Source organism: Ambystoma mexicanum, chromosome 3p (genome assembly GCF_040938575.1).
Source record: "Ambystoma mexicanum isolate Mex_15411 chromosome 3p, UKY_AmexF1_1, whole genome shotgun sequence".
Taxonomy (NCBI): Eukaryota; Metazoa; Chordata; class Amphibia; order Caudata; family Ambystomatidae; genus Ambystoma; species Ambystoma mexicanum.
The window spans coordinates 335,190,849-335,218,062 of record NC_090925.1 but is presented as its reverse complement, the minus strand read 5'-3'; the positions used below and the strand labels follow the sequence as shown (position 1 = coordinate 335,218,062).

General features: G+C 51.2%; 1 protein-coding gene across 1 annotated transcript in view; it reads right to left on the bottom strand.

Annotated features, from left to right (window-relative positions):
* SDCBP2 (syndecan binding protein 2) overlaps positions 1 to 27,214 on the bottom strand; it is an 87,742-nt gene that overhangs the window by 41,151 nt on the left and 19,377 nt on the right. Inside the window, exons 2-5 of the mRNA XM_069650921.1 lie at positions 19,596 to 19,675; positions 4,882 to 4,966; positions 3,402 to 3,502; positions 2,071 to 2,232 (exon numbers count right to left, since the gene is read on the bottom strand). Of these exons, the coding sequence (XP_069507022.1) occupies positions 2,071 to 2,232; positions 3,402 to 3,502; positions 4,882 to 4,966; positions 19,596 to 19,646 (399 nt within the window). The 5' untranslated portion in view covers positions 19,647 to 19,675. The remainder of the gene's footprint in view (positions 1 to 2,070; positions 2,233 to 3,401; positions 3,503 to 4,881; positions 4,967 to 19,595; positions 19,676 to 27,214) is intronic.

Sequence of the window (27,214 nt, the reverse complement as noted above, 5' to 3'; positions counted from 1 at the left end):
GTTTTCCGCCAATGATCTTTGTCTGAATGCCAGCAAGAAGACGATCCACCTTCACCATCCTTTCCCCTCACACTCTGGCTGGCCTCCCTTGGCCCTCCTCCTACCCCCACCTGCGAGGCTAAGAACCTAGGGGTCATCTTTGACTCCACACTTTCCTTCTCCACCCACATCTCTGAGGCCTCTAAAAAGTGAAATTTCCGACTGCACCTCCTCAGAGGTACTATGCCTTTCCTCTTCTTCCCCCAGAAGCTCATGGTATCCCAAGCTCTGGTTCTCTCTAGCTTGGACTATTGTAACAGCCTCTTTCTAAATCAACCTGCCTCTACTCTCCGCCCGCTGCAACTAATCCAGAACAGGACTGCGAGACTTGTCCTTGGCCTCAAGCCCTGGGGGTATACCGTCCTTTGATCGTGGGACTTTTCATCGCGGTGTTTTTTACTGCGAATTTATTTTGGGGGGGGGGGTTACATTTTTTTTAAAAAAGTGTGTAAGGGAATAAAAAAATAAATAAAGTGAACGGGGGGGTAACCCCCCCAAAAAAAACAAAAACAAAATTCGATGGCTTTACTTTTTTGGAAAAGAAATTTGCGGTAAAATCCCCGCGATGAAAAGTCCCGCGATTAAATAACGTAGAACCACCCTGGGATCGTATCTCTCCAGCTCTGAAATCTCTCCACTGGCTCCCAGTGGATGCAAGGATTAAATTCAAAACCCTCTGCATTGTCCACAAGGCTTTCTGGGGCCTGGGTCCAAAATACCTTCAGCTATCCCTCCGTAAATACCTCCCCTCTCAAGCTCTTCGCTCCTCTACCTCCAACTCCCTCAGGGTCAGTCGTTTTTCAAAGAAATGAGCTGGGGGTAGATCTCCGTCTTCGGCTGGGGCCTCCCTCTGGAACAGCCTCCCTGCCACTCTAAAACTTGAGGAGAACCATCTCCGGTTCCGGAAGCACCTCAAGACCTTCCTCTTTTCTTCTGCCTTCGCTCCCCCTCTCCCCTGCTGATCTGTTCTCTCTTGGCACTGTGCACCCTGCCACCCTCTGTTCTTCAGGCCCAAGTACCTGCTCACCCTGCCACACTCCCGCACTGCCTCCGGGCCACCCCTTGCACTGGGGTCTGTATCTGTACCCATATAGCACCCCCTTTTTCTTCCTGCACTTATCAGACCTACCCTGTCTGCTGCCTTAAACCTAGCACTTGCAGATTGCTGGCTGCATTACCACTGTTTGTTGCCTTTGTTATTTATTGTTATTTATCTGTTTCTCCTCTGCTTCGCACTTTCCACTTCTCCCTCCTTCCATGCACTTTTCCCCTCCCCCCTCTCCCATGCACTTGCGCGTTCTCAAGGTCACTGGGCATAGTAAGATCGCCGTTTTGTTCTCCCCTGTTCCCCTCCCATGCCATGCCTTGTCGCGCTCTGAAACACTTGTGTACGAGCGCGATAGAAATAAAATATCAATCAATCACATGACAAGTACTCACTGCTCCTACCCTTACTGTACACTCCCCGACTTGTAGTACCTAAATGCTTACTTTTGTCACAGATCTATTGACTTTGTGAACAGCTCCACGAATTCAATATGGCTGTAGTACTATTACTCAATGCTCCTTCTCACGTCAAAGCAAGCAGATCCACAATCTCACAGAGCCACCAAGCCCTTCCATACAATAGCAAGTCAGTATTACTCTCAACCCTCCCTGCCACAATACCTTGGCTTGCCAGCCTGTGGCACCATTACTTAATCACCCTGCCATGTTCACAAGAACTGCAAACTCACTTTCCAAACCAGACACACAGCCATGGTTTGTGAATCACACAAACCCTACTCCCGATACTCACTCATCAGCGATGCCACCATGGCTACCATGCGCTAGCAGCCTTACCTGGGATGCCACCACCCAGGCTACATAGTTCCAACTGCCTGGAGAGGAACAATCTCTTATGACTACACATCAAACAGGGAAGAACAAGATACAACACACCTCCTGTCCTTGCACAGAAGCATACACAACCAAAGCAAGCGGATCAGAACCCCGGAACCAAGATACAACACCTCCTGTACGCTCGCTCACCTTGTCGACGGAGATGAGCCGGAGGCCCATCTTGCCGTTCTCGTCCTTGCAGAGAATCACCTCTCGAATGCCTTGCTTGATCTCGGCTCTGCACAGGCCGATGTTGTTTCCCGTCACGGGAGCCACCATCATGCCCAGTGCTGAAGGCCTTGTGGCCACCGTCTGCCAACAAAAAGAAACAATAAATAAGAACCAATCCTGAGGCTCAGCAGCACAGATGCCAGGGCAGATATACCAACTGCATGGAGTTAATCGCCATGGTGGTCCTCCGTCCCGTCACCTTGACAAATAACCACACACCTGCATATAATGCACATCTTGCGAAATGCAAGGTGCAGCCTGAAATCATGTTTACTCTATTTTGAGGATGTCTGGACCACCTCGCCCAGATTCTTTTTAAATAAAATTTGGACAAAATGTGTAACCATCCAAACCCTGCAAAACCAAACCGCTGGCTGGTCATTTTCCTGTTCTGTTGAGCGGTAAAATAGATATAAACTACAGGTGTATGGGTTTACACAGTTTAGCACTCAGGGGGAGTTTCTCATTTTAAGTTCGGGGAGCGCGGGGCACAGACCAAATTACCATTTCTGCCTCCCTTATATGCTCTGCCAAAATGTCAAGCAGTTCCGCCAGGATTTGATTTTCCTGCGGGGATAAATGCACTAGATTCCTACAAAATCCCTGCCAAAGGCCTCCGACAACACACATATAAGGCAGGAGGCCTTTATGAATCCTTTGAGTGACGGTCACCCAAAAGAATACTTGTATATCATGCCTGCCCTCCTCCACCACAAACAGCAGAATGCAGACCTCAAATTATACTTGACTGGACCTCTCTGCCGAGAGAGAGAGAGAAGTAGAGATGGAAACAGTTAAATAGAGACGGGTTCGTTCAACGGGGATGCTGGTAGGGGCACACGGCTCTTTAGTCTGTACTTGCCTATAAAACAGCAACTAATGGGTAGCTTATAGTAAAATATAGATTTTATATGGACGGCAATATCGAGGCCTGGAGCTCTGTGGTGTGGTCCTAGAAAGAAGAAGTATTGGGTGGTTGCATAACGAGCTTGAGATGTGCTCAAGAGGGCCACTGTAATGTGGGGACTTTACAGTAGAAATAAGAGTTATATCACAGGATTTCAGCCACTTCTATCACACAACAGCAGAATATTTACTGCAGGTTGCCTTCCAAAGCGCCAGTGCACACAGGCAGTAGAGATGCGGGTTACTATGGAGGGGCTGGAGCGTCTCAAAGAAAGGAAGGGAGGAGGTCCAAAGACCAAACCTGAAGCAGGGAACAGACAGGAATGGAGAGGGAGGACACGTACACTGTCAGCTGCTGGCAGAAGGGCCAGGTTCATCTGCACCTCCTCACTGGACAGGGACAGTCCCATGTAATTGCAGAGTTCACCCAAGTTTGGGTACAGGCCTGAGGGGAAAGAAGAAGAGAAGAGATCAGGCAAATGGGCCAAATGCAGAGCATGAGACCAAGAAGCCCAGGTCATCCCTGCACCGCTACTTCTCTCGTGGTTTCCCTTCACCCAACATCCCTCATCCGAAGGATAGCGCTCCTCCATCCCTCACATCATCTTACCTTACACCTGCCTCTCACCCTTCAACCCTACTCCCTTTTAATCCCTCCAAACCCCCATTTTCCCTTCATGCCTGCTCACCTCCCACTCACTACACTTCCCTCTCCACCCTTCAATCTTGCTCCCTCCAAACCCCAATTCTCCCTTCATGCCTGCTCACTTCCCTCTCCACCCTTCAATCCTGCTCCATTCTGCAACCTCCAACCCCTCATTGTCCCATCATGCCTGCTCACTTCCCTCTCCACCCTTCAATCCTGCTCCCTTCGGATCCCTACAAACCTCCCCCCCCCCCCATTTTCCCTTACACCTGCTCTTCCCTTCATACCTGCTCACCTCCGATTCACCACACTTCCTTCTCCACCCTTCAATCTTGCTCCATTCTGCACCCTCCAAACCCTTATTCTCCCTTCATAGACCACACTTCCCTCTCCACAGCTCTGCTCCATTCTGCACCCTCCAAAACGTCACTCATTTCATACCTCTTCACTTCCCTGCCATTCCTCTACTGCTCTCGCACCCACTCATTGCCCTTTCATTACCGCTCACTTACTTCTCTCTATGTGCCTGCTTCTTTTTATTCCATCCTCTGTCCATTCTTCTCTTGCTCTCCATCCCCAACTCTTCTCCCCCTCCCAACATCACCAGGGCCCCTCTCCTCTGCTTAGATTGCTGCCCCTTTTCTCTCCTAGCCCAGCCCTACAGATAAGGAGTGTTCGGCCCCTTCTACTCCCTAAAAATAGGCAAATGCTCCCAGAAATAGGAGTACAAATAATTCCAATGAAAAAGGGAAACAGACACATATGGCCTTGTGCCACTGCTTTCACTCACACAGCTCCATGAATATGTTTGGACCAGCAGTGCACACAGTACCACAGGAAGAAACTGCTGTTATTAATACATGAACATAAGAAGTAAACATGTATCTTTTAATGTGTATCCATAACTAGGTGCAAAGAAATAATTGTTACAAAATAAAATGCATTTCCCAGTTAAAGCATATTTTTATCCGCTTATAAAAACATGTTTACTCCCTAAAAAATCATTCTACTCCCAACTTAAAAAAAAATAGGAAGTAAAAAATACTTCCACTTCAAAATGTTATCCAGATCACACAGTACACCACCCCTTCTCCATATTCTTCCCCGCAGCCCCTCTCTGGGCCCTCTCTCTTCTACTATGTTTGGTGGAAGTTAGGACCTTCTTAGAGGATACTCACCAGGGGCACCCACGGCTTCCGGGACTGGCATGATGGCTGGTGTCTGAGCCTGAGCCTGACTCCTCTGAGCGGCACTGAGCTGAGCCTGCAAGTTCGACAGGGAGAGAAGTAAATCATGGGCAGAGGTTAGGGGCAGAACTTACCCAGGAACCAAACACTTTCCAATGTTACAGAAAGAAGGCGGGAGCACGCATTCTCCTGGATATAAATGCAGGTTTAAAGCAAAACTGCAGAGTATATTAACTATTAGCACCCGGCACTGGGGAACCGGCCAATCAGGTGGCTAAAAACGCAGGCTGAAACCTACAATCTCAGCCCATGCTCCAAGCCGCCTGAGGGCTGGCTTCCCGCCCCCACCCTCCGACCCCCCCCCTTTTACCATTTCCAACACCCAACCCCACTTACCTCTTTGTTGAGGCGGTGCAGGAGGCCGCCACAGCTTGCCAGCTTAGGGGCTACATATGGAGCCCCTCCTTCGCTTTTCATGGCAGCCATCTTAGCACAGTATTTTCAGTCATCGAACAGGACGCCTCGTGCCACCCATTCAATGACTGAAAATTATTTTCTTTTATTTTTGCACCCTGGGTTACCGCTTTGGTATCCCTGGATGCTAAATGGCATTAAGCCCCCGTTCCAAGGGGTGGAAAGGGGTTAACAGCCCGGACCCCTCGGTAACGGCCCGAGCAAAGCTGCCGGGCCATTAGCTCCAGCTCCCATCTCCATGCCCCCCCCCCCCCCCATTGCAGCCCTTGGAACAGGGGCTTAACGCCACAGGAACAGAAAACTCCATGGACAGACAGAAATGACCAAATTTAAATACACAGATTAAGTCAGCTGAAGTATTTAGCAAATGGCTCTGAATTAAACAAAGCAGTCAAGGCGACTTTGTTTTACATGCAACAAGCTGAACACATTTGTTTTAGAAAACTTTCATGGCGACATTTAGACTTTTCGCTTAGACCCATCAGAAGGAGATGTATGGCTTATTATTTCAATGATTTATTCTTACAATCAAGAATAAACATCCCCAAAAAAAGTAAGAGGGTTGCACAGGAAGCTAAGGGGGTTATGCCTCAGAAGCTCAATATCGGAATTAGCCAGGACGGGCTCGCACGGTGATGCCCAGTAATGCAGCAGTGGTTAGTATAACGGCCGCTCTTACTTCATCATGGAGATCCCGGTCTTTTTATGACTTTATAGAAGGCCACAGAATCTGCTCTTTTATTTTGGCCAATTGACGGCAGAGGTACAATGGCACCATGTCGAGGAGATAGAGTGGATCAAACATGACCAAAAACACTTTGAGCTGGTGGTATCCTTCCACATACGAAGTAGTGCGTGCAAAAGGATACATACAGCACAGAATAGTGTTGCCCGCATGATCTCCAAGAAAGGGGGAGTGGAGGCTATGCCCCTACAATATAAAGGGCGGGAGCGCACTACACCATAGAAGCCATTTTTTATTTTAACTATGGCTTCAATATGCCTGCGCAATGATGAGAGCACCTGCCATTAGGGAGTACACGGGGATTTGATAGGAAAACCTGGCAAGGGTGCAATGGAGCGAGTGCTTGAATTATGAGGGGAGTGGCTGGCATGAAATCAATACCTGTGGTTTGGTGCAAGCAGCAGAGCCAATCATGCCCTGCAGATGCCAGCCAATGGATATATAATGTCTACACAGAAGCAAAACTAATGTCTTCAATTCGGGTTTTCTTATCGCCACTCCTGTCCATACACACAATTTAGAATTTCTGGGTTCTCCTGATCAATTCCCCCACTGGTAAGGTCATTTTTTCCTCCAATGGTAGAAAATGTAGCAAATCGGTTGGCAATTGAATTTTTAGTTTGCTGAAAAAATAAAAATTAAAAAAAAAAAAACCCACCCACAAAGACAGTTAACGTGCTATTGAGCAAAGAACTGAACTGGATAGGAAACACATGCTTTAAAGGGCGAATGCCAAATCCTAATTGGAACCCGTGTTTGCAATGCTCATCTGGGCCATTGCATAGTTGTAGTTGGTCTCTCAACACAAATCCCCTCACCCCTCCATTTGGGTAGGCTGAACCTGGGCAAGTTCTAATCCTGGATAGTAATCCCTTGAAAAGACCTCCCCCTGGATCTCCGCTCTTGGAGAGCGGTTAGCAAAGGCATAGATCTACCGCTTGCATTCGGCCAATGAAAGGGCAGGTGGCAAGGTGAGAAGTCTTGCCAGTTAATAAGAGTGCAGAGCACCTTCCATGAAGTCACATCCCCGACTGGTGGAGGAAGAGCAGCTCTCTTGGTTCTGCAGGAGCAGAATAAAGCAGGTTAGCTCAGTGCAGCGAGTGCCGAGGTCCGTGTCTGCGAGGACCCGCCCAGCTTATTCCAGGGAAAGCCAGTGGTCTTATCCCAGGAAGCAGACCTCCACAGAAAATTCACCACAAGACATTAAACTCCTTCATGGAAAGGGTGCGAGAGCACTGCTTTACTCAAATCGGTCCATATGGGAGTGGGTGCTCAGAGTAAAGCACAGCTTATTTTATTACTGTTGCATTACGTTTCTATCACTCGCTGTTTTGTTTTAGGAATGAAACAGTACATTTGATATTTTTCATAACTTCTCAGTTCGGCAGCATTTCAACCAATAGGTAACCCAAAAGTTTCATTGTGTTTACCCCCCCCCCCCCCCCCCTTAACCTTACACTGCCCTTAGAACATATAGGGATGTCCTACTGTTCATAAGAAATCAATTAAGTGCGGCTCTACTACGCACTGCTAATGGTTGCAGGCATCTCTGTCCATGAGGCAAAATGACGAACGTGGCAACTTCAACGCACCTTGAGCTGCCCTTATCTTTTTGCTTAGTGCTTTACTTTTTCATCTGGAGCACGTTCGCTCTGAATGCGGTGGCATTTGCGGCTGGTAACTTCTTGAGGCCTTAAACATCCAAAAATGGGGGGGCGCTGTTGCGCTTGGGAAAGATGGCCGCCTGAGTTCCAGCTCCGTCCCGTGAGGCATACGATCTCCTGAATTCTCCGGTTGCCTCCGACATCACATACTGCGGACCCGCTGCTCAGACGGCTGACGGGGCCGGGCGCCTGTGGGCCGAGTGCCTCCTTCCGGGCCGCCCCAGCGGCCAAGTTACAACCCGCTGAGAGTGAGGCGGGAGCGGGTGCCGGTCCGACCCGGCTCCCGGCGATCTTGCCTGAGCCCCGCGGCTCGTGGCCTACTGTGGGGGAGGGGCGTCCTGCCCTGCAGGCGCGGCGGCATTCGCCTGCGCCGTGTTGGAGACCCTGCCCGTGTTACTCCTGCTCACTCCTCCTTGTCATCGCAGGAGCCGGGATCCTAGAGCGGACTGCTCCGCTGCCCCGTCCTGGGCGGTGTGCTGTTCGCGCCGACCCGACGCCGCGCGGTGAGCTTCTTGGAACCGCCTCACCCCGGCGGACCCTGGGGGGGGTCGGCCCTGGCCCCCCAGTCTCCTTTTCCTCCGCTACAAGGGACTCCAGAGCGACCTGCTCCGCTGCCCCGTCCTGGGCGGTGTGCCGACCACTCTCTAGTGGATACCTACCCGGCCCCGGATGGCAGGGCGGCCCTGACTCGGTTGCCCTCTGCGCCGCCCTCTTCCTGCGACACGGGGGCCGGGATCGGCGCTGGGCCCCAGAGCGCCAGGCTCCGCTGCCCCATACTGGGCGGTGTGCTGACCACATGGAGGGAAGCGTCGCCCGACTCCCGCATGGTGAGTGATCCTGACCCCGACCACCTTCACGTCCGCCCATGGGTGCCGGACCCTGTCCATCAACTACCAGACTCCTCCACCCATACGAAAGACTGACTTTGGGACACACGGTGGAGCCTGGGGGTGCTCCGCTCTCTGCATTAATCCTCTGCCCCCCTGGATGGCTGGGGGCACCGCGTGTGGATCTATCTGGTCCTGGTATTCCTGCTGCCCCTCCATTGGGGACGACTGACACTGTGCTCTCTTCTCAGGCCGTGGCGCCCACCATCTATACTTTGAGCTCAATAGGGAACCCTACCTAGATCCTACGATCAGCTCCTTCCTGGTCATAACTGCGGAGAGCGATACAGCGACCCTAATACCCTGATGACGAGCATGGGGGCAACCTAAACTGCCTACTTCTTCTGGACCACCCGTATTCCTGATCCTTGGCTGGTCTTGCTCTGGGGCTTCGCTTCCCTCCACCTCCTCCAACGTCCCCCACCATTCGGATCCAGTGTTTCTCACTTCACTCCCGATATTGGGTTGCCCCCCCTTAATAGGGAGTCTTGGGACCGATTACTGCTCACTGGTCCCTGCATACATTGCCTGGCCGGCGTCGCCCCTCTCTGTGCCCTCCCGCTTGGAACGGAGTCGTCGTGTGCTCTTCTGGCGCGCGGCTCGATCTTCGCCTGCGAGCCTCGGTGGATCCTGGTGCCTTCCCTTCTGACTTCACCCAATTCCTTGGTGGATCCGTTGATCTTAAGTTCACCCTTCCATCGACATCATGTCGACACGCACTGGCAAGAAACAATCCTCCATCAATATCTTCACCAAGCCCTCAGGAAGCAATGGACCGGAGACGTCCACGCAGGAGCCTTCTGCCCCAGTGGCGCTGGAACCGTTCGACCCTCAGAAAATGATGGAGTTCATCCGGGATGGATTCACCACAATTCATTGTAAATTGGACGACATGAATGGCACGATATCCTCCATCAAGGCGCATATCGAGAGAACGGATGGCCGTGTGGCTGAGATTGAGACGCGTGTGAGCACCACCGAGGACGGCCTGAGCTCCCTCCGGGCGGAGGTCTCTACACTATCCGCCCGCGACACCGAGGTGGAGAAGAAAAACGAGGACCTTGAGTCTCGCTCGAGGCGGAATAATCTCCGCATTATTGGGGTACCGGAGGATGGGATACACGAGCCTATGGAGGAATACGTCGAGGGCCTACTGAAGCAAATCCTGGATTCCCCCAAACTTTCGCCTCAGTTCGTGATTGAAAGGGCCCACCGTGCGCTCACGGCGAAGCCCAAACCCGGGGCACCCCCACGTCCCATTATAGCAAGAGTCTTAAATTTTCGCGACCGAGATGCCCTCCTCAGGGCGGCGAGACTCAAGGGGGACCTTCTCCTGGGCGCAGCTAGGATCCACCTATATCCGGACTTCTCGGTGGCGGTACAACGGGATCGCAAGACCTTTCTGGCGGTCAAGAGAAGACTACGTGACCATCAGGTCAAATATGCCATGCTATACCCCGCCAAACTTCGGATTGAACATGCAAACTGAGTCTACTTTTTCACGCTGCCTGAGGAGGCCTCCAGGTTCATAGATGAACACTTTCCCGGCTGAACTGTACCTTCATCAGGCACCGCTGTGGGCTCCCCCCGCCGGCGCGTCGGAGCAGGTGATGTGTCACTGGCTAGCCAAGCCATTGTCAATTCATTGAAATGGATACCGTTGTGTCCCATTGTGATCTCCCGGCGCTGGAGGGAGCCCCCTTTTATTGAAGGCGACCAGACCACACTGATGACAGATTGTGTGATTGTCCCTATCGTCCCTCATGATTGCTATGTTCGGGGACCCACTGATATGACAGGAATTGAATGGGTCTTTGGGCAGGCTATGCTGTGGTCTGCTCCCCACCATTGCACCCCAGAGGCTTGCCACACATTCTTTGCTTTCTTGGTCGCCCGGGAGTCCTGGGATAACCCCCTGGACTCCACCATGACATGTTGGTATTGGACAGCACTACTCTGCATGCTAAATGTTCCTCCATTGTTGGTTTGTTCAAGACATGGGCCTGCATGCGATCATTCTTGTCTGGGTGATCCTTCTGGTCAGCTAGACCCCGTTAACCGATTGAACACTATTGTTGCCCCTTCGGGCATCTATGATGTATACTTGTCAGACTCCTGTTGGGCGGTTGGGCCATGCTTCCTCCTTCTCGCGCCTCTGGGGCACACGTCCCGGCTCCCCCCCGTCACTGTGACACCCCCAGGGCATCAGTGGCCGGGTGCGTGCACCACCCCGGTCCGGTTGATCGGGATTTCACGTCTTTGCAGCCCTCGTTCATTGGTTCATTATCTACTGACCATGCCCGCCTTTTCCCTTCCCCTCCACGGGTCCTCCCCTGGACGGGAAACGACATCAATGTCGGGCATCATGTTTATCCTAAAATTGCCTCACGGTTCGTAGCATTGCCGCTGGGCCAACTCGCAGACCCCCCAGGCGTCGATGCCACTGTTCTGGTTGTTTGGTTATAGGGTCTTCATCCCTCTGGTTGGGGGAGGGATGTGGTAGGGGGATGGGGGAAAGGGGTTAAATGTTAAAAAAGGCTTGGAGACGCCAGGAGGGGTAGAGTTCGGAACACTATGGCCCCAGGGGCGTCGTGGACCTGACCATATTGGTCAACATCCATGGGGAGCACACTTCCATCCACCCGTATTCCTCTATGGCCAACTCTGAAGTACGGGGTGAGGAGGCATTGACATTCATGAGTTGGAATGTGCGGGGTCTGGGTAATCACAAAAAAATGAGACTGTTACAGCTTCAGGCCGAGAGACATGGGACTAAAATCCTATTTCTTCAGGAGACACATGCATGTTCCGAGTATTGTGAAAAATTTGCGAAATCATGGGGCCCTCAAAGGTACTTCACCACCTACTCCACCCAGAGCCGCGGAGTTATGACCCTGATCCACAGAACCCTCAAATTCAACCCCATCGCTACGTTAATTGATCCCCTGGGCAGATATGTTCTACTTCATGGCGTCCTGCAGAATAGGGAGGTGGTCCTCCTAAACATTTATGGCCCCAACATCGATGATCCCGAATTCTACCTACAACTGGTGACCATCTTGGAGGGCTTCCCGCTGATACCGATTCTCTGGGGGGGCGATTTTAATACGATATTCGACGTGAACTTAGATAGATCTGGATCCAGACCCCGTCAGCTCTCCAGAGCGGCATATGCTGCACTGTCCTCCCTTCCTCGATTAGCCCTATATGACGCATGGAGGTTTCTTTACCCCGACTCCCGCTCTTACTCCTTCTATTCCTCGGTTCACGATTCCTTCTCTCGAATAGACAGGTGGCTGGTATCTGGTGTGCTGATGAGTGTGTCTGGACTGACCATCCTCCCCAGGACCCTTTCCGACCATTCCCCGGTGACAGTCACCCTACTCTGGGGCCCGGACGGCGCCCGGACCAGGCACTGGAGGATGAAACCACTCTCTCTCCTCGACCCGGTCTTCAGCTCGGAGTTGGAGTCGGCCATCGAGGAGTTCTTTGAAATTAACACCAACTCCGTTTCCTCCCAAGCCACCCTCTGGGAGTCCTTTAAGGTCTACATCAGAGGCATCGCCCTCTCCAAGGAAAATGGTATCCTTAAAACTATTCAGAGGGAGATTGCAGCGAGCGAAGCCACATTATCGGCGTTGGAGACCCAATACACGTTAGACCAAACCCCAGAAACCCTTGCGTTAATTGGCTCGGAGCTGGATACATTCCGCTCGCTCGCGGACCGTGAGCTGAAGTTTCTGGATAACCCTGGACATGCGAGGAGATATGGGGAGGGTGAACGCCCAGGTCGCCTGCTGGCTAGACTTCTCCGCTGTGAGTTTGGTGCCCCACCCATTCCTGGAATCGAGAGACCTGATGGCTCCCTGGCCACTTCGCCTGGAGATGTCAATTCTGAATTCCTCTCCTTCTATCAATCTCTATATACACAATCAGATAAAGCCACTGAGGCAGAAATCGATGCCTATCTCGATAATCTTCCCCTCTCGGCTCTCTCTCCTGAGACCGCCGGATCTCTTGAGAACCCGTTCACTCCTGAAGAGTTCTCGGAGGCTATAGACTCCCTCTCTTCAGGCAAATCCCCGGGATCAGATGGTATACCTGTGGAGTTCTATAAACACTTCAAATCACTCCTACTCCCTCGTCTAATTGCGCTATGGGACGAATCGGTGGAACTAGGCCAATTTCCCTCCTCGTTGCGCGAAGCCACCATAACAGTCCTACTAAAACCCAATAAACCTCCTACTCAATGCGGTTCGTACCGTCCACTCTCTCTGATCAATTGTGATGCCAAGATCTACGCCAAAGCACTTGCTCTTCGACTTGTCCCTTTTATGCCACATATTATTCACCCAGACCAAGCTGGGTTCATCCCAGGCCGCTCCACATCCTTGAATTTGAGACGTTTATTCAACATTATAAGCAGGGTGAGCCCGAGTGTACATGCAGTGGCCGCAACACTTGACATGCAAAAGGCATTTGACTCGGTGTCGTGGAGATATCTCTGGCGGGTACTTGACAAATGTAAATTCGGTCCCACCTTCGCCTCCTGGGTCAGACTACTTTATTCTAACCCCGTTGCCAGAGTCCGCACAGAGGACCGTTGCTCCCCTCTTTTCCATATAGCCAGGGGCACTAGACAGGGATGCCCCTTCTCTCCCTTAATATTTGCTGTAGCAATGGAGCCATTTGCGGACATGCTTCGTCAAAACCATGCGCATAGGGGTCTACGTACTTCCGGTATCTCGGACATAGTTTCCCTGTACGCTGATGATGCTCTTCTTTTCATCCGTTCCCCCCGAGACCAACCTGGCCCCAATACTGAAGGATATTGCCTTCTTCGGGCACATCTCCGGTCTCACGGTAAACTGCTCTAAATCAACCCTCTTCCCGCTTACTCCCAGCACACTTCCCCCCCCCTGATACCATGGGGTTCGCTTGGGCCCAATTTAAAATTACTTACTTAGGTATAGTGGTGGCTCGTCACGCCGAACGGGTCCGCGAGGAGAATTATCAGACATACCTTACAAACCTCACCACAAAACTACTGGGCTGGGCCAAGTTGCCGATTTCGCTGGCGGGCAGGATAGGGGTACTGAAGATGGTGGTACTTCCCCAACTCCTGTATAGATTTGCGAATGTCCCGCTATGGCCGGGAACCGAATTCTTTCAATCATTGACACGTATCCTCAACTCCTTCCTGTGGCACTCGGGCGCGGTCCGTCTAAAGCTCAAGACCCTTGCCACCCCTATGGAGGCTGGAGGATTTGAAGCTCCGGACTTCCTTAATTATTGGCTGGCGGCACAACTCCAACACACTGCACACTGGTTCAATGTATCGGATCCCCCCCCCCCCACGTCAGATTGGAAAGGTTATCGGTCAGTGACCGTGATATCCGATCTCTAGTGGTCACGCCCATGCCGGTGGTGTCGGACTCGCTGGATCCCACGGCTTGCACATCCCTAGCCTTACATAAATCTTGGCAAATACTGAGTACCATTCATCCCTTTCACGGCAACTTTCCGATTTGGAACTTCCTCCCGGAAGTCCCACATGTCCCTCCCTCGGTGGTCCGCACATGGGCTGAGGCGGGATACGAACTATTACGCGACATATTCAAACAGGGAAACTTTATAGAATGGCCCGACCTCCCGGCCTCCCTTAGGCGGAGACCCTCCGTTTGGCTCCAATACTCATCTCTCCGGGGGGTACTCAAGCGCAAATACATAAGTTTTCCGGCACTGCCACCAGATGAACCTGCAATTACCGAACTATCCTCGCCTTCTCCTATGAGGGGAAAAATCTCCAGGCTATACGCCCTGCTTCAAACCAGATCACCCCCCGCATTCTCCAAACTGAGGTACGCCTGGGAGTCAGATCTCGGCTCCGAAATATCTGACGAGCTGTGGACCCATATGTGTGCACGCACCCAGTTGATCTCCTTTAACTCCCGATTCAAATTAATTCAATTTAAGGTGCTCCACAGATATCATTATACCCTGGCTAGGTTACACCGTATGTCAAGTGACTCCTCCCCTAGGTGCCCTAGATGTGGCGGTGAAGAAGCGGGGTATATACACATGATCTGGTCTTGCCCCCGACTCACCCAATTTTGGACCTCAGTATGCTCCACTATCTCATCTATTCTCGAGTGCCCCATCTCCCCATCCCCAATGCAGTGTCTATTTCATGATTTCCCTGAACTTCACCGTGATTCCAGGAAACTGGCTAGCCTCTGTATGCTACTAGCTGTGCGTACAATCCTACTCTGTTGGCTTCGGCCGAACGCCCCTACTCACGCACAGTGGCTCAGGGCAGCCACGTGGGCCTCCGACACCGAGGAGTCCTGGACGATGCAACAGTCCGCCCACTCCAGACCTAGGAATATATGGCAAAAATTCCGTTCATACATGTCCTCCACCGTCACCGACTCTGACCCTGCATCCCCGGACCCTTCTCTTGCCTCAGCTCCAGATGACTCTTGATTCTCTCCCAACTGTCTTTGTTCTGTCCCCGCATGTGCCCCCCATGGGTGTACGTTGTTCCCTGTATTGCCATTTCTTCAATTGTACCATATTGATCTGTGATGAACACGATCCCCTTTGCATTTCTGTTGATTTTACATGCTTTACTGTAACCTGCCTGTGCCTGTTGTACCAAGCTGAATGAACAAAAGTAAAAAAAAAAAAAAAAAAAAAAAAAAAAATCCAAAAATGGCCGCTGCTATGTCCCGCAATGATGCACCTCCATTGCCCGCCCGGATGATGCTCTTATTGGCCAATCCCTGCACCTTTAGGCTATCGGGAGCCTGCAGGTGTGGGCCGGCCCAACACAAAGGCACTCACTAAAGCCTCTGTCTGGACCTGTCAAGAGCTGGAGCGAGCCCCCCACCATGCCGCCACTCCTGCAACTTCCCCCAGCTCACGTTGCTCAATGAACAAACTTACAGCTACCCCTGCATTTCGGGACCAAGAAAAATCTGCTCCTACATTGCACCGGTAAGCACCCTGCATCACCCTGTCCTGTACTATAACCCTTTGCCCTGTTGCTTGCTGAATCTTCCCTCCCTTCCCCTCTAGCCTCCCTTCCCCTCTAGCCTAACTGCAAACTGTAACTTCTTGACCGTTTGATAGGTGTATCTGCCTTAAATTCACGTATTACTCACTTTTCACTGCTTGCCCAACTCAAACTTTCTCTTAAAGGTGCTTTTAAATCTGTGCTTCCTCCATTCTTGTGCTGTATCTAGTGCCTTTTGGTAAATTCAAATGTAGTTGTACTTTTAAATATGTGCACTGATTATTTTCCATTGCACACCTCCTCCTCCTGTGCCTCTATGGCTGCCACTAGGCGAGTTCCTGTGCACTGTGCAGCTCCCCTGTTCATCTCTCCCCCTCTCCATGGCACACTCTATCTCCCCTCTCTATTCCAACTGCTAGTCTATCACCTATCCCACCTCTCTCACGAAGTCTGGAAGGAAAAAGCTGAAAAAAAGCTTTCCTTGACTCCAATTCAGTCCTACCTATTGCTGACACCTATGCCAATGCCACTTCCAGAAAGACTATTACAGACATCCTCTTCTCTGTCCCCTCTCCCGACCTATGGACCCCCATCTGGTCTCCAGTCCTTCTACTTTCTCCTCCTCACCCATTAACGGTGGAACTAGGTGGAAGTACTCCTGGCATACTTCTCATCCTCTAGGTGTATCATTAATGTCTATCCCATTGGCACTATCATGGCCCAAGGTTCTCAACCGACTCCTCTCTTTCTCGACCGGTGCCTGCCTTCTGTCATAAACTTTTACCCTTGTTCTACCACTCCTTCCTCTCCTCCACCACCAACGGAAGACTTGACCTAGACATCCTAGCTCGTTGCGAGACGTGGTTCAATGCCAGATCCGTCACTGCTCTTCACACTCCTGAGAGATACAAAATCCTCTCCAAACCCAGACCCCAACAGTCCTGGAGGTGAAGTGGCCCTGATCTTCCCCGAGTAGGTCCCTGCCTCCATCATACATACTCAATCCTACTCTTTTGAATGCCTCATCTGCAAGCTTGGGGAGGTGGGGGGGCTCGGGGTCCCCCTCTCTCCCCCCTCTGGTCACCTCCCCCTCTCTTTGTCTGGCCACTCTCTCCTATCCTCCCGCCTGGGACCCCTTGGCCCTCTGAGCCACCCCCAGCACTGACAGCCTCCTTCGCCGTCATCTGACCGATGAAGAGAGCGTCACTCACTGCTTTTGCCTCCACCGTCATCCTCCCCACCCGACTCTGTCCTTGCTAGCCTGCATCTCTCCATCTCTAACACCCTTGACATTCTTGCCCCTGTCACGAGGATCCGCTTAAAACTTACCACCAATAACAACAGCTAGTACGACTTTGATTTAGCATCTCTGAAACGCAACTGCAGAGTTGCTGATTGGAAGTGGCAGACATTGGGCTTACCCTCTGACAAACTGGCCTGCTGCCTGCTCCAAAGGCAATATAGCTTCTCTATCCACTCCAAGAAGTGGGCCCACATCCAAGCCCACATTTCTAGAGCCACTAACAACACGGCTGAACGTTTCTACATCTGCAAGGAACTAGCCAATCCAGCTGCAGTCTCCACCCCTCTCCTTCCTTCCCAGGCTCGCTGCACCGCTTTGGCATCCCATTTCTCTTCAAAAACTCACACCAATCTCCACTCCCACGCCTGCTCCCCTACCTCCCCTCCTTCCACCCACCGCCCCATTCTCCTCCCCTCTGCTCATAGCACCGGATGAGTCTCTAAAGTGGTCCACTCTATGCCGGTCTCCTCCAAACAGGGGCTCCTCTGCTCTTCCAGAAACATCAAGGACAACATCTCCTCTCTCGCCCCAGCTCTTGCTGACTTCTGTAACCATTCCTTCGATCACTGGCTCTTTCCCTCAAGCACTCCCTTGATCACCCTTGCTTAGAAAAGCCATGTGCTGACCCCTCCTGCCCACCTAACTATCGCCCTATTTCCACTACGCCCGTCCTGGGAGAAGCTGGTCTTCCCCCCCAACTGACCCTCCACACTGATCTTGTTGGTTGCCTTCATGACCATCAATCTGGACTGGATTCCAGGCATCCAGAGGCACGGAAACTGCTCTCCTGAACACCTGTGAAACCATGCTTGCAAATCTCGACTTCCACTCTCCCGCTGTTCCCATTCTCCTTGACCTCCCTTCTGCCTTTGACATGGTCAACCATTCCATCCTCATAAAATGACTGTCACCCTCTGCATCACTGACCGGGCACTGGATTGGCTGACCTCTTTTCTCACTAAGCGCACTTCCTATTTGCATTTGGGCCCTTCCTCCTCCACCACCTCACTCTCTACTTGCGGCATCTCGCAGTACTCTATCCTATCGTCTTGGATCTTCAACATCCATCTTGCTCACCGGACTTCCTCCTTCTCTTCTCATTTCCAGTGTTATGCTGATGACACTCAGCCTTCCTTCAAACTTCCCTCTACTACCACATCTTCCTCCTCTCTGATCCCCAACTGTGTCTGCCATTCAGGCATGGTGTGCGGCTAACAATCTCTGCCTTAATAACAGAAAGACTGAGATCCTTCTGATTGGGTCACCTGCGCCCCCTTTTCCTCCTACCCTCTGGCCACCCTTGTTAGGAGCTGTACCCCTACCATCATAAACCTTGGGATCATCTTTGATTCCGTGCTCTCCTTCATCCCTTACATCATGGACCTTACTAAGAAGTCCCATTTACCGCTCCACCTCCTCAGAGGGTATTCTTCCTTTCCTCACCTTCACCCGGAAGTTCAATGTCTCCAGAGCTGTGGTTCTCTCCAAGCTGGACTAATAAAACAGCCTCTTCTTCAATCTCCCTCTTTCCTCCCTATGCCCCCTCCAGCTAATCCAGACTAGAGCTGCAAGACTGTTTATTGGCCTCAAGCCCAGGGACTGCATCTCTCGAGCCCTGAAATCTCTCCACTGTCTCCCGGTGGCTGCAAGGATCAAATTCAAGACCCTTCTGCATCATCCACAAGGCCTTTTGAGGCCTGGGACCACCCTATCTCCAACCATCCCTCCCTAAATACTCCCCTGATGGAGCCATACGCTACACTAACTCCAACTCTACTGTCAAACGCGTCTCCAAGTAGAGTGGAGGGCAGGTCTCTCTCCTCGGCTGGTGCCGCCCTTTGGAACACCTCCCTTCCCCTCTCAGACTTGAGCCCGACCACCTTAAGTTCTGGAAACTGCTCAAAACTCTGCTGTTCTCTACCTCTTTCCCTTCCCTGCTAATCCCCCCACTGCCGCTGAGACTGGTGGCCAGATCCTCAAATCTCACAGGATTCTAGGCCCTTCTTCCCAGCCGACACCAGCAGCCTCCACCCCCACTGCATTGCCCTTGCTTGGAGGCTCTGCATCCCACCCGTGGGAGCCGCCTGCACTAGCACTTAGCCTGAGGTTCTCCTCCTTGGTTCCCCTTAGCACATCCCTCCCGGACCCTCCAGCAGAACTTGCCCACTCCTCCCCATCTCCTGCACTTCTCTGCACTGCACTTGCACGCCCGAATGCCACAAGGCCTAGTTCCCTTCCCATTTAGCCTTGTGGTGCTTTGAAACACTATTCAGTTGTATAAGCGCCTAACAAATGCTCAAGGAGGGTAGCTCAGGGACAACATGCTCGCCCATCAATCAAGATCACGCTGAGCAACACAGGGTCGATGTCCGGATCCACGCATAGAAACCTCTGGGTATTAAGCGTCTTATAAATAATTAGAATTATAAATAAAAAATTAATCTTGGCAGTGATGGGGTGAGACAGGGTTGCTGCATGATCTCTGTGCCTCCAGATTTTTCCTCTTGAGCGTCGAGGGCCCTAAGCTTCACAGCGGCTTCCAGTCTCCACACTAGAGTCTTTGAGGCTGAACCTTACTCAAAAACAGAAGAAAAAGAAAACACTCAGCATTTACCTGGATGACCCGGTCCACCTTCAGATCTTCAAGGGATGGATAGAGAGACATGTTGGACGCGGTTGGCCTCTTCCCAAAATCTGTGGAGACATTCATGCAGAAAAGATGAGACCCCAGCTTAAATGTGTCCTAGGATCCCAGAAAGATGGGAGCGGCGGTAAGTGAGGAGGAGGCAAATGAAGCGAAGGAGGAGAGAGGATATGAGGAGCAGGATAGGAGCCAAGACAGAGTGAAGTTGAGCATGGGAGGAGACAAGAATGGGATGTTAGTTAGCAGTAGGAAGGAGGAAAGAAGGAGCACGAGGAAGGGTATGAGAGGCGTAGATAAAGAAAGGGGCCGAGAAGTAGAGGCATAGGGAGAAGAGAATGGATGAAAGAGGACTTTATGGGGGATTTTGGAGCAAAGGAGAAATAAAGAGGGGGCTTGCTGTGGGAAGAGACAGAAAGAGGCAGACAGGATTTAGGAGGAAAGCCGTTACAGGACAGAGGATTTGAAGTAAGAGAGATATGGGTGGTGGGAGAGGGGGAGTAAGTTAAACACGGCAAGGGAATATGAAACATGCGAGGAAAATAAGAGTCCCACGAGAGAAAGGGGGAGACACAAATGAAATATAAAAGCCTGGTGTGTAAAAAGAAGCTAGAATAACGCACGCAGCTTGACCAGTTCAATATGTGATCACACATCTTTGGTCTTTAATCAAGTGAAGTCCTGCGCCTTCATCAAGAGAGGTTTTCTTATTCTTTCCAATTTGTCTGCGATTCCACTTTCATCAAGTGCCTCGCTGTGGCAAATGAACCATAACGTTTTAAGCGAATGCTCTGCAGAAAAAGCAGAGTCCATCCCATAACGACCTTGCCCTTCAAGCTAGGCTGCTCTGGTGATGCGCAGGGCAAGGGGCTGGTAGTATTTACACTACACTCTGGTGTTGTGTTTAGAAACAAGTTACAGCTGCATATGTGTTTGTACACTGTGGGCCTGAAGCATTGCACTGCAAAAGCACTCTGCACCGTGAATTAGCCCCATTTAGCGCGGTGCAAAGTATATTTTTGCAGTGCAAAGTGACTTTGCATTGCAAAAATACACTTTGCGCAGCTCTGTGAATCAGGGTGTTTCTTTGCACAGCAAAGTCACTGTGCACCGCGAAAAAAGTTCCACGAATCAGCCCCTGTGTCTTGTGGTGCCTGCGAGTGGTGCTCAGTAGCTCCTGAACGGACAGATCCGAGTATCGGTGGCAAAGGCAGGAGGGGCAGAAGGAGAGAAAAGATGCCTACAAACGTCACACGATGGGAGGTCTCAGCCAGCGGCTTCCAATGGGACCCGAGTTTCGCTGCTTTTCGCAAATAGGTTCACAGTTCCTGAGACGCTGCTTGTGCAGTGAGCAGAACTCTGCACTTTGCTTCATAGGTCCTTTGAAGCTAATCACGTCACCTGGGCTCCTGCTAAGCAGCGCAGTAATGTGCGAGACCTCGCGAAGGGGCGCCTTTGTGGCTGTGACGGGGAACGCAGGAAGAATTGCGCCACCTTTTAGTAAGCATGCTGTGCACTGGAACAGCATGTGCCCGCCATGCTATGCCCGCAAAGCGCCTCAATAGCCCCAACAAATCCCTTCTTGTTGGCATATGTGTATCCTTTTTGTATGAAGGTTTCCGCATTTTGATTTGTTCCCTCAAACAACCATTCCTCACCCCATTGGGTTATGAGTGGGGCAATTGAACATGTATATTCCTCACCCCATGGGGTAATTGAACCTGTATATTGTGCATCATTCAAAATTCCCAACCTCCCATAAATGTTTTTTTTTAATTTATTTCAAGACAACTGTACCTCGAGCTCAGGGGTCTGCAACCAGCGGCTAGCCAGATGTTTCGGACTAAAACTCCCATGATGCTCGCTATAGACTGTGCTGGCTAGGGATGTATGGCTTTAAGTTACCCGCACTCACTTCACCATATATTCAGCGAGTCAGATTTACTTCACCTGTCTTTAACTTGCCTCAGCATTCACTTTGCCATTACAGGAGGAGGACCCTTTACCCCTCTTTTTCTCCCCCCCCCACCCTCGACACCAACCTTTAGCTATCCTTAGCCACATGCATTCATTCCCACCTTCAATTCAGACTCCTGTCCCTTCGAGGGCGTTCAACCAAACAGCGCTTTGGGACCATGATCATGGCGAAAGGCGCTATACAAATAACAAAAATGAAGGAAGATGCAGACGAAGTAAAGGCATAAAGAAGTACATGTATGACAAATGACAAAGTAAAAGTATGGCAGAGGTAAGTAGAGTATTCTGGGGAGAGTGCTATACGCCCCACACATTGACCATGGCTTCCAGTCAGTGGAGTAACTTTGCTGAAAATGTTGGGGGGGCGGGTGGGGGCGCATGACACCTGAAGAAAAGGTGCCCCAGCCAAATGAATGGGGAAAAAAAATGGTGTGCCATGAAAGTTGGGGGGGCAAACACCCCTGCCCCCCCCCCAAAATTACGCCCATGCTTCCAGTGAAGAGTAAGCGGCTGCTTGCTAGTCGTGCTGTCCAGAGGTGGCTGGCGTCTTAGATCTCAGCTTCTGCCCCGTGACCAGTCTCCTGACACAGAAAGGCACGAGGGGCAGCACGCGAAAGGGATGAAGGGGGTGGGAGGGGGGGCATGTCACGTTACTATCTGTTGCGTGACGCCAGCAGGAAGAGAACCCTGGACTTGCCTCATTTCCCCAGGGTTGGTGTCAGGGGTCACCATGGAGGGTCAGGCAGCAGCTATCGAGCGCTTGGACCCCATCCACAAACGTTCCTGTGGTAGTGGCGGCCATCACGAAGGAGAAATGACTCAAGCCTTCAGAAAAACACCTACACCATGTGGAAATATACATCCTGACACGTTCCAATGCGGCTAACGCCCTGTGCACAGAGCGGCCCACGCCCTGTGCACAGAGCGGCCCTTGTGTCTGACCTGGAGGCTGCTCAGCCTGAAAAAGTAGGCCGCAGCAGACACAAAGTACATTCAAAACAGCCGCAGACCCATCACCGACTAAGGCCAACAGCTACAAACACCACCAAAAATAGAAATCCCCAAAAGAAGGGGTTCCACACATACCGCCAAATCCTATACAATAATCTCAGGGGCCTCCCTAATCAAACACACAGCGACCCCGAGAATGACACGATGAGAGACGAATATCTTAACACCTTGCCATAACAGCACATTATCAAGAAAGGAAAAAAAACAGAGCATAGGGAAGGAAAAATGGAATAACCTAAATGGAAGGAAAAAATAAAAATATGAAAAAAGTGGGAAAAGTACTTTGGAGGACCCAATTAACAGAACAGAATACAAAGAGAGCATCTGCCCCCAGAGGAAAGAGCGGCCATGGATCAGCAGAATACCAAGAGAGCATCTGCCCCCAGAGGAAAGAGCGGCCATGGATCAGCAGAATAGCAAGAGGGCATCTGCCCCCAGAGGAAAGAGCGGCCATGGATCAGCAGAATACCAAAAGAGCATCTGCCCCAGAGGAAAGAGCGGCCGTGGATCAGCAGAATACCAAGAGAGCATCTTCTACCCCAGAGGAAAGAGCGGCCATGGATCAGCAGAATACCAAGAGGGCATCTGCCCCCAGAGGAAAGAGCAACCATAGATCAGCAGAATAGCAAGAGGGCATCTGCCCGCAGAGGAAAGAGCGGCCATAGATCAGCAGAATACCAAGAGGGCATCTGCCCCCAGAGGAAAGAGCGGCCATGATCGGTTATAGACAATAAAACATACCATAAGGATCAATACACACACAAATAACACGAAAAGAGAGCAAAGAGAACATGAAAATCCAGCAGCAGTGATCCCACATCAGGCGAGCTGCTAGAGCTGAACACAGCAACACTACACCCACTTCCCCCAGGGAGGAGCCGAAGACATGATCACCCCCAACTACACAAAAGTGGTAACCCCGTGGCCCTCAATAATGATTGAGCCGTCAGTGTGGGGAGCAGAGAAGGGAAGCTCTTCTGGAAGGCTGCAGATATTCTGCACAGGAGGCAGGCAGGATCCCTCCCTGGACGGCCACCAGATCACATGCACACCCTACAGACAGGGCTCCACGCGTGCACTCGCCACTGGCTAGTGAGAACGGACTCCTGGCAAGTAGCAAAGTGTAGAAGTGAGGTGGCAAGTGACTTTCTGTGGCTGGCCAGTAACTTGCAACCTGTTACCCCTGCTACAGAGATGCACAAGATGGACTTAACCCACACAACCATCAAGAAGCCCCAGGTGTGCAGGCTTCCAAAGCGGTCGGCTCAAGTCTCACATCCAGGGTTCTCACTGAAACTCCTCAAACGGCCATTTTAGGTCATAGCTCAGATCAGTCACTGCAAGGCCAAAAGCAGTGCCAAAAGAAGCCCCCCCCCCCCCCGTTTCCCTCCCTGCCATGTTTGACGTAGTCTGTTTGCAAGCGGTTGATTGGGCCCAGTTGCGTTTAACGTGAACATTAATGGCCTTCCCATGGGACTGAAAGCTTCCAGGGCAAGTCTATTATTAGGGCATAATAACATGAAGGGCCTTCATTAACCGGGTGGCGTGGCCTTCCGTTACCCACATAAGAGAGACCAAGAAAAATGCAAGCGTCCATAAACAAGACAAGAGCCAAGGCAATAATGTTTAAAAAAGGCTAGAAAACTGAAATAAAAAAATAAAATTAAAAAAATATAAACACTAAACCACAGTATTTCTATTTCAGCCCTAAAACTTACAATGGCCGGCTGCGACCTGGGAGTCATGTTTAGTGGCTCGAGAAATAAAGAGACTGATTAAATATGGAAGCGAGGTCTGGGGACCAACTCGGAGCAAAGACCTTATCCCGTGGGGAAAGACAAACAGAAAGCATGCAGCCACTAAACAGACACACCGGCAACAATGCACCCCGAGTGGTGCCCCCCACTACTAGCCAACAGAAAGCATGCAGCCACTAAAACAGACAACGGCAGCAATGCACCCCGAGCGGTGCCCTCCACTACTAGGCAACAGAAAGCATGCAGCCACTAAACAGACACACCTGCAACAATGCACCCCGAGTGGTGCCCCCCACTCGGGGGCATAGACAGGGTAGGGCCTGAGCGGGCAAGGCCCACCCAAAAGCTGTAAATGCCCACTCAGCATCCGTGTGTGGGCATTTACAGATATTAATGTCACTGCAGTGTGCTCAACTCCATTAGATTCAGACCCAACTTTAGACAATCCTGGCTACGCCTCTGCCCCCACTACTAGGCAACAGAAAGCATGCAGACACTAAAACACACACCAGCAACAGTGCACCCCGAGCGGTGTCCCCCACTACATATCATTTGTGCTTTCCACACATCTCTGAAGTTACTTAGAGCCTGTAAGTGAATAATGAAGTACACTCTTAAGGAAACAGAATGGAAAAAACAGAATACAAACTTCTGCAACCTTCGTCTAAAGTGCACTATGCAACAGACGACTGAAGAAAGGGTGCAAGCTTACACGATTCCAGCAAATCGTTAAAAACATCAAAAACAAGCAAATTCTGAGGAAACACAGGGCGAGCGATGACAAGCCGGAGATCAAACCATGAAGCCCGAGAAAGATCAGGCCTGTGACCAGTGCAACGTACAACTTCAGGAGGCGAAGCCCACCGTCTCCTTCACCTCCACCAAATACACTATTTTGGAGACCTTTGGGGGCGTGGGGTACACGCTTCCCGCAAATAAAGGATGGATAGAAAATGCAAACTCTTGTGTGAAAAACGGATGCAACTGTAAATAAAGAGGCAAACTAGCGATCAGCGCGTCACAACATAAGGCACCCAAATACTCTAAACCAGGTTTGCAAATTAAGGCTCTGCGGATCTTTTGCACTACAACTTCCATGATCCTTCACTCTCGGATTTGCTGGCTGGGCCTGATGAGATCTGAGGCCTTTGATGCCTGGGGCAGATGGGAATTGGAGTCCAAAACATCTAGAGAGCCAAGTTGCAGAGCCATCCACTAATGCCCAGGGTCTGCTACCTTTGGCTCTCCAGATGTTTTAAACTACGGCGCCCATGATTCTTTACCATTTATTAAGCTGGCTAAGGATGCTAGTAGTTGTAGTCCAACACATCAGGCGGTGCAAAGGTTGCAGACCCCAGCACTAAACCATCCAGGAGGAGCTGACACGAAGGATACAGAGATTTTAGTAAAATATATGGATTAAGCACAACACAAACACTACCCCACCAACTCAAGCAATAGTAATCAAATACATGAACGTTATTATTTCAGGTTTGACATACCAGCTTTCCTTTGGTCACTGCGACTCTCAGTGCCAGAAACAGTGCGCCACAGCCTCCGAGGGATGGGGTAGAGCCAGTCAGGGCCTTGCGTACAGGGGACTGACTCTGCCCAACTGCACAGCCCTTTCCAATGCACCGGTCTAAGGAGCAGTCCCCCAGTTTCCCCGCAAGCAGCAAGGTCAAGGGATCTGGACCTCACCAAAAGCATGGAAGTGACGCCCTGGGATCTGCCTGGTGTGACGAAATATACGGCAACAGTATATGCACAATGAGAGCACTGCAGCCACCTGCCCAGCCCGCCTCAAAGACGAGAGTACTTCGTCTATTGGCGGGGAGGGCTGGGCAGGTGGCCTGCAGTGCTCTCATCTTTGGCGGGGAGGGCTGGGCAGGTGGCTCGCAGTGCTCTCATCTTTGGCGGGGAAGGCTGGGCAGGTGGCTCGCAGTGCTCTTGCACAATTAAATGCACAACATAACGCAGACTGAAACCCAAGAGTGTAATCTGACCCCTTGGAGCATACAGGGGCCGGATGGCAGGCATAACCAAGCTTTCATTCAATCCGAACGCTGCCCGGACCGGACCACCGCCGTGATCACCAAGCAAACATGGCGGACGCCACAGGAGCATTAAGGAGGAGTGCAAACTTGCCGGCACCCAGCGAGGAACAAGGCAGTGCACAGCACGGCCTTTACACCCTGCCCAACATGAATTACAATCGGTAAGGAAGGCGGTCATTAATGTCAGCGCTGCAGCCCCGATTACTCGGGTCAGCGGAAGACAGCCCACCCCACTGCAGAAGTCAGGCAACACAAGCACAGAACAGTTCCCCGCAACGCCATTGGTGCACGCATCCCATGGTGGTGGGCCCCCACCATACCTGCCTAACCTCAGGGTTTTTCATCCAGTGCTACACATGTTATACCCTGCAATGGAGAGTTTGCTGAGAGAGCTACTTTCTAGGTTAAACTGCCCATAATAGCAGAAAGTAGAAGTCTGTTGAATGTGGACTATGAATGCGAAGACAATCAGATAGACAACAACAAGACAGTCATTGGGTTTGTCACCAAGCAATTTATTAGGCAGTATGAGGATGAGTTGCTGCCAAGTACACTGCAAGGTTTTATGCAGATGTACAGATGTGTTATGTTCAGTGTGTGACCTACATTAGGAAAAAGCTTCCATGGGAGGGCCAAATAATAAAGAGCGCTGCCTTCCTCAATCCCATTCAGATGCAAAGCTGCAATGTAGACTGCATGGGCGACATGGCGAGGCACTTCCCAAACCTTTTGAAGGCTAGTGAGGTAGACCGGCTAGGTGCAACATTCAGAGAATACCAGCTCATTCAAT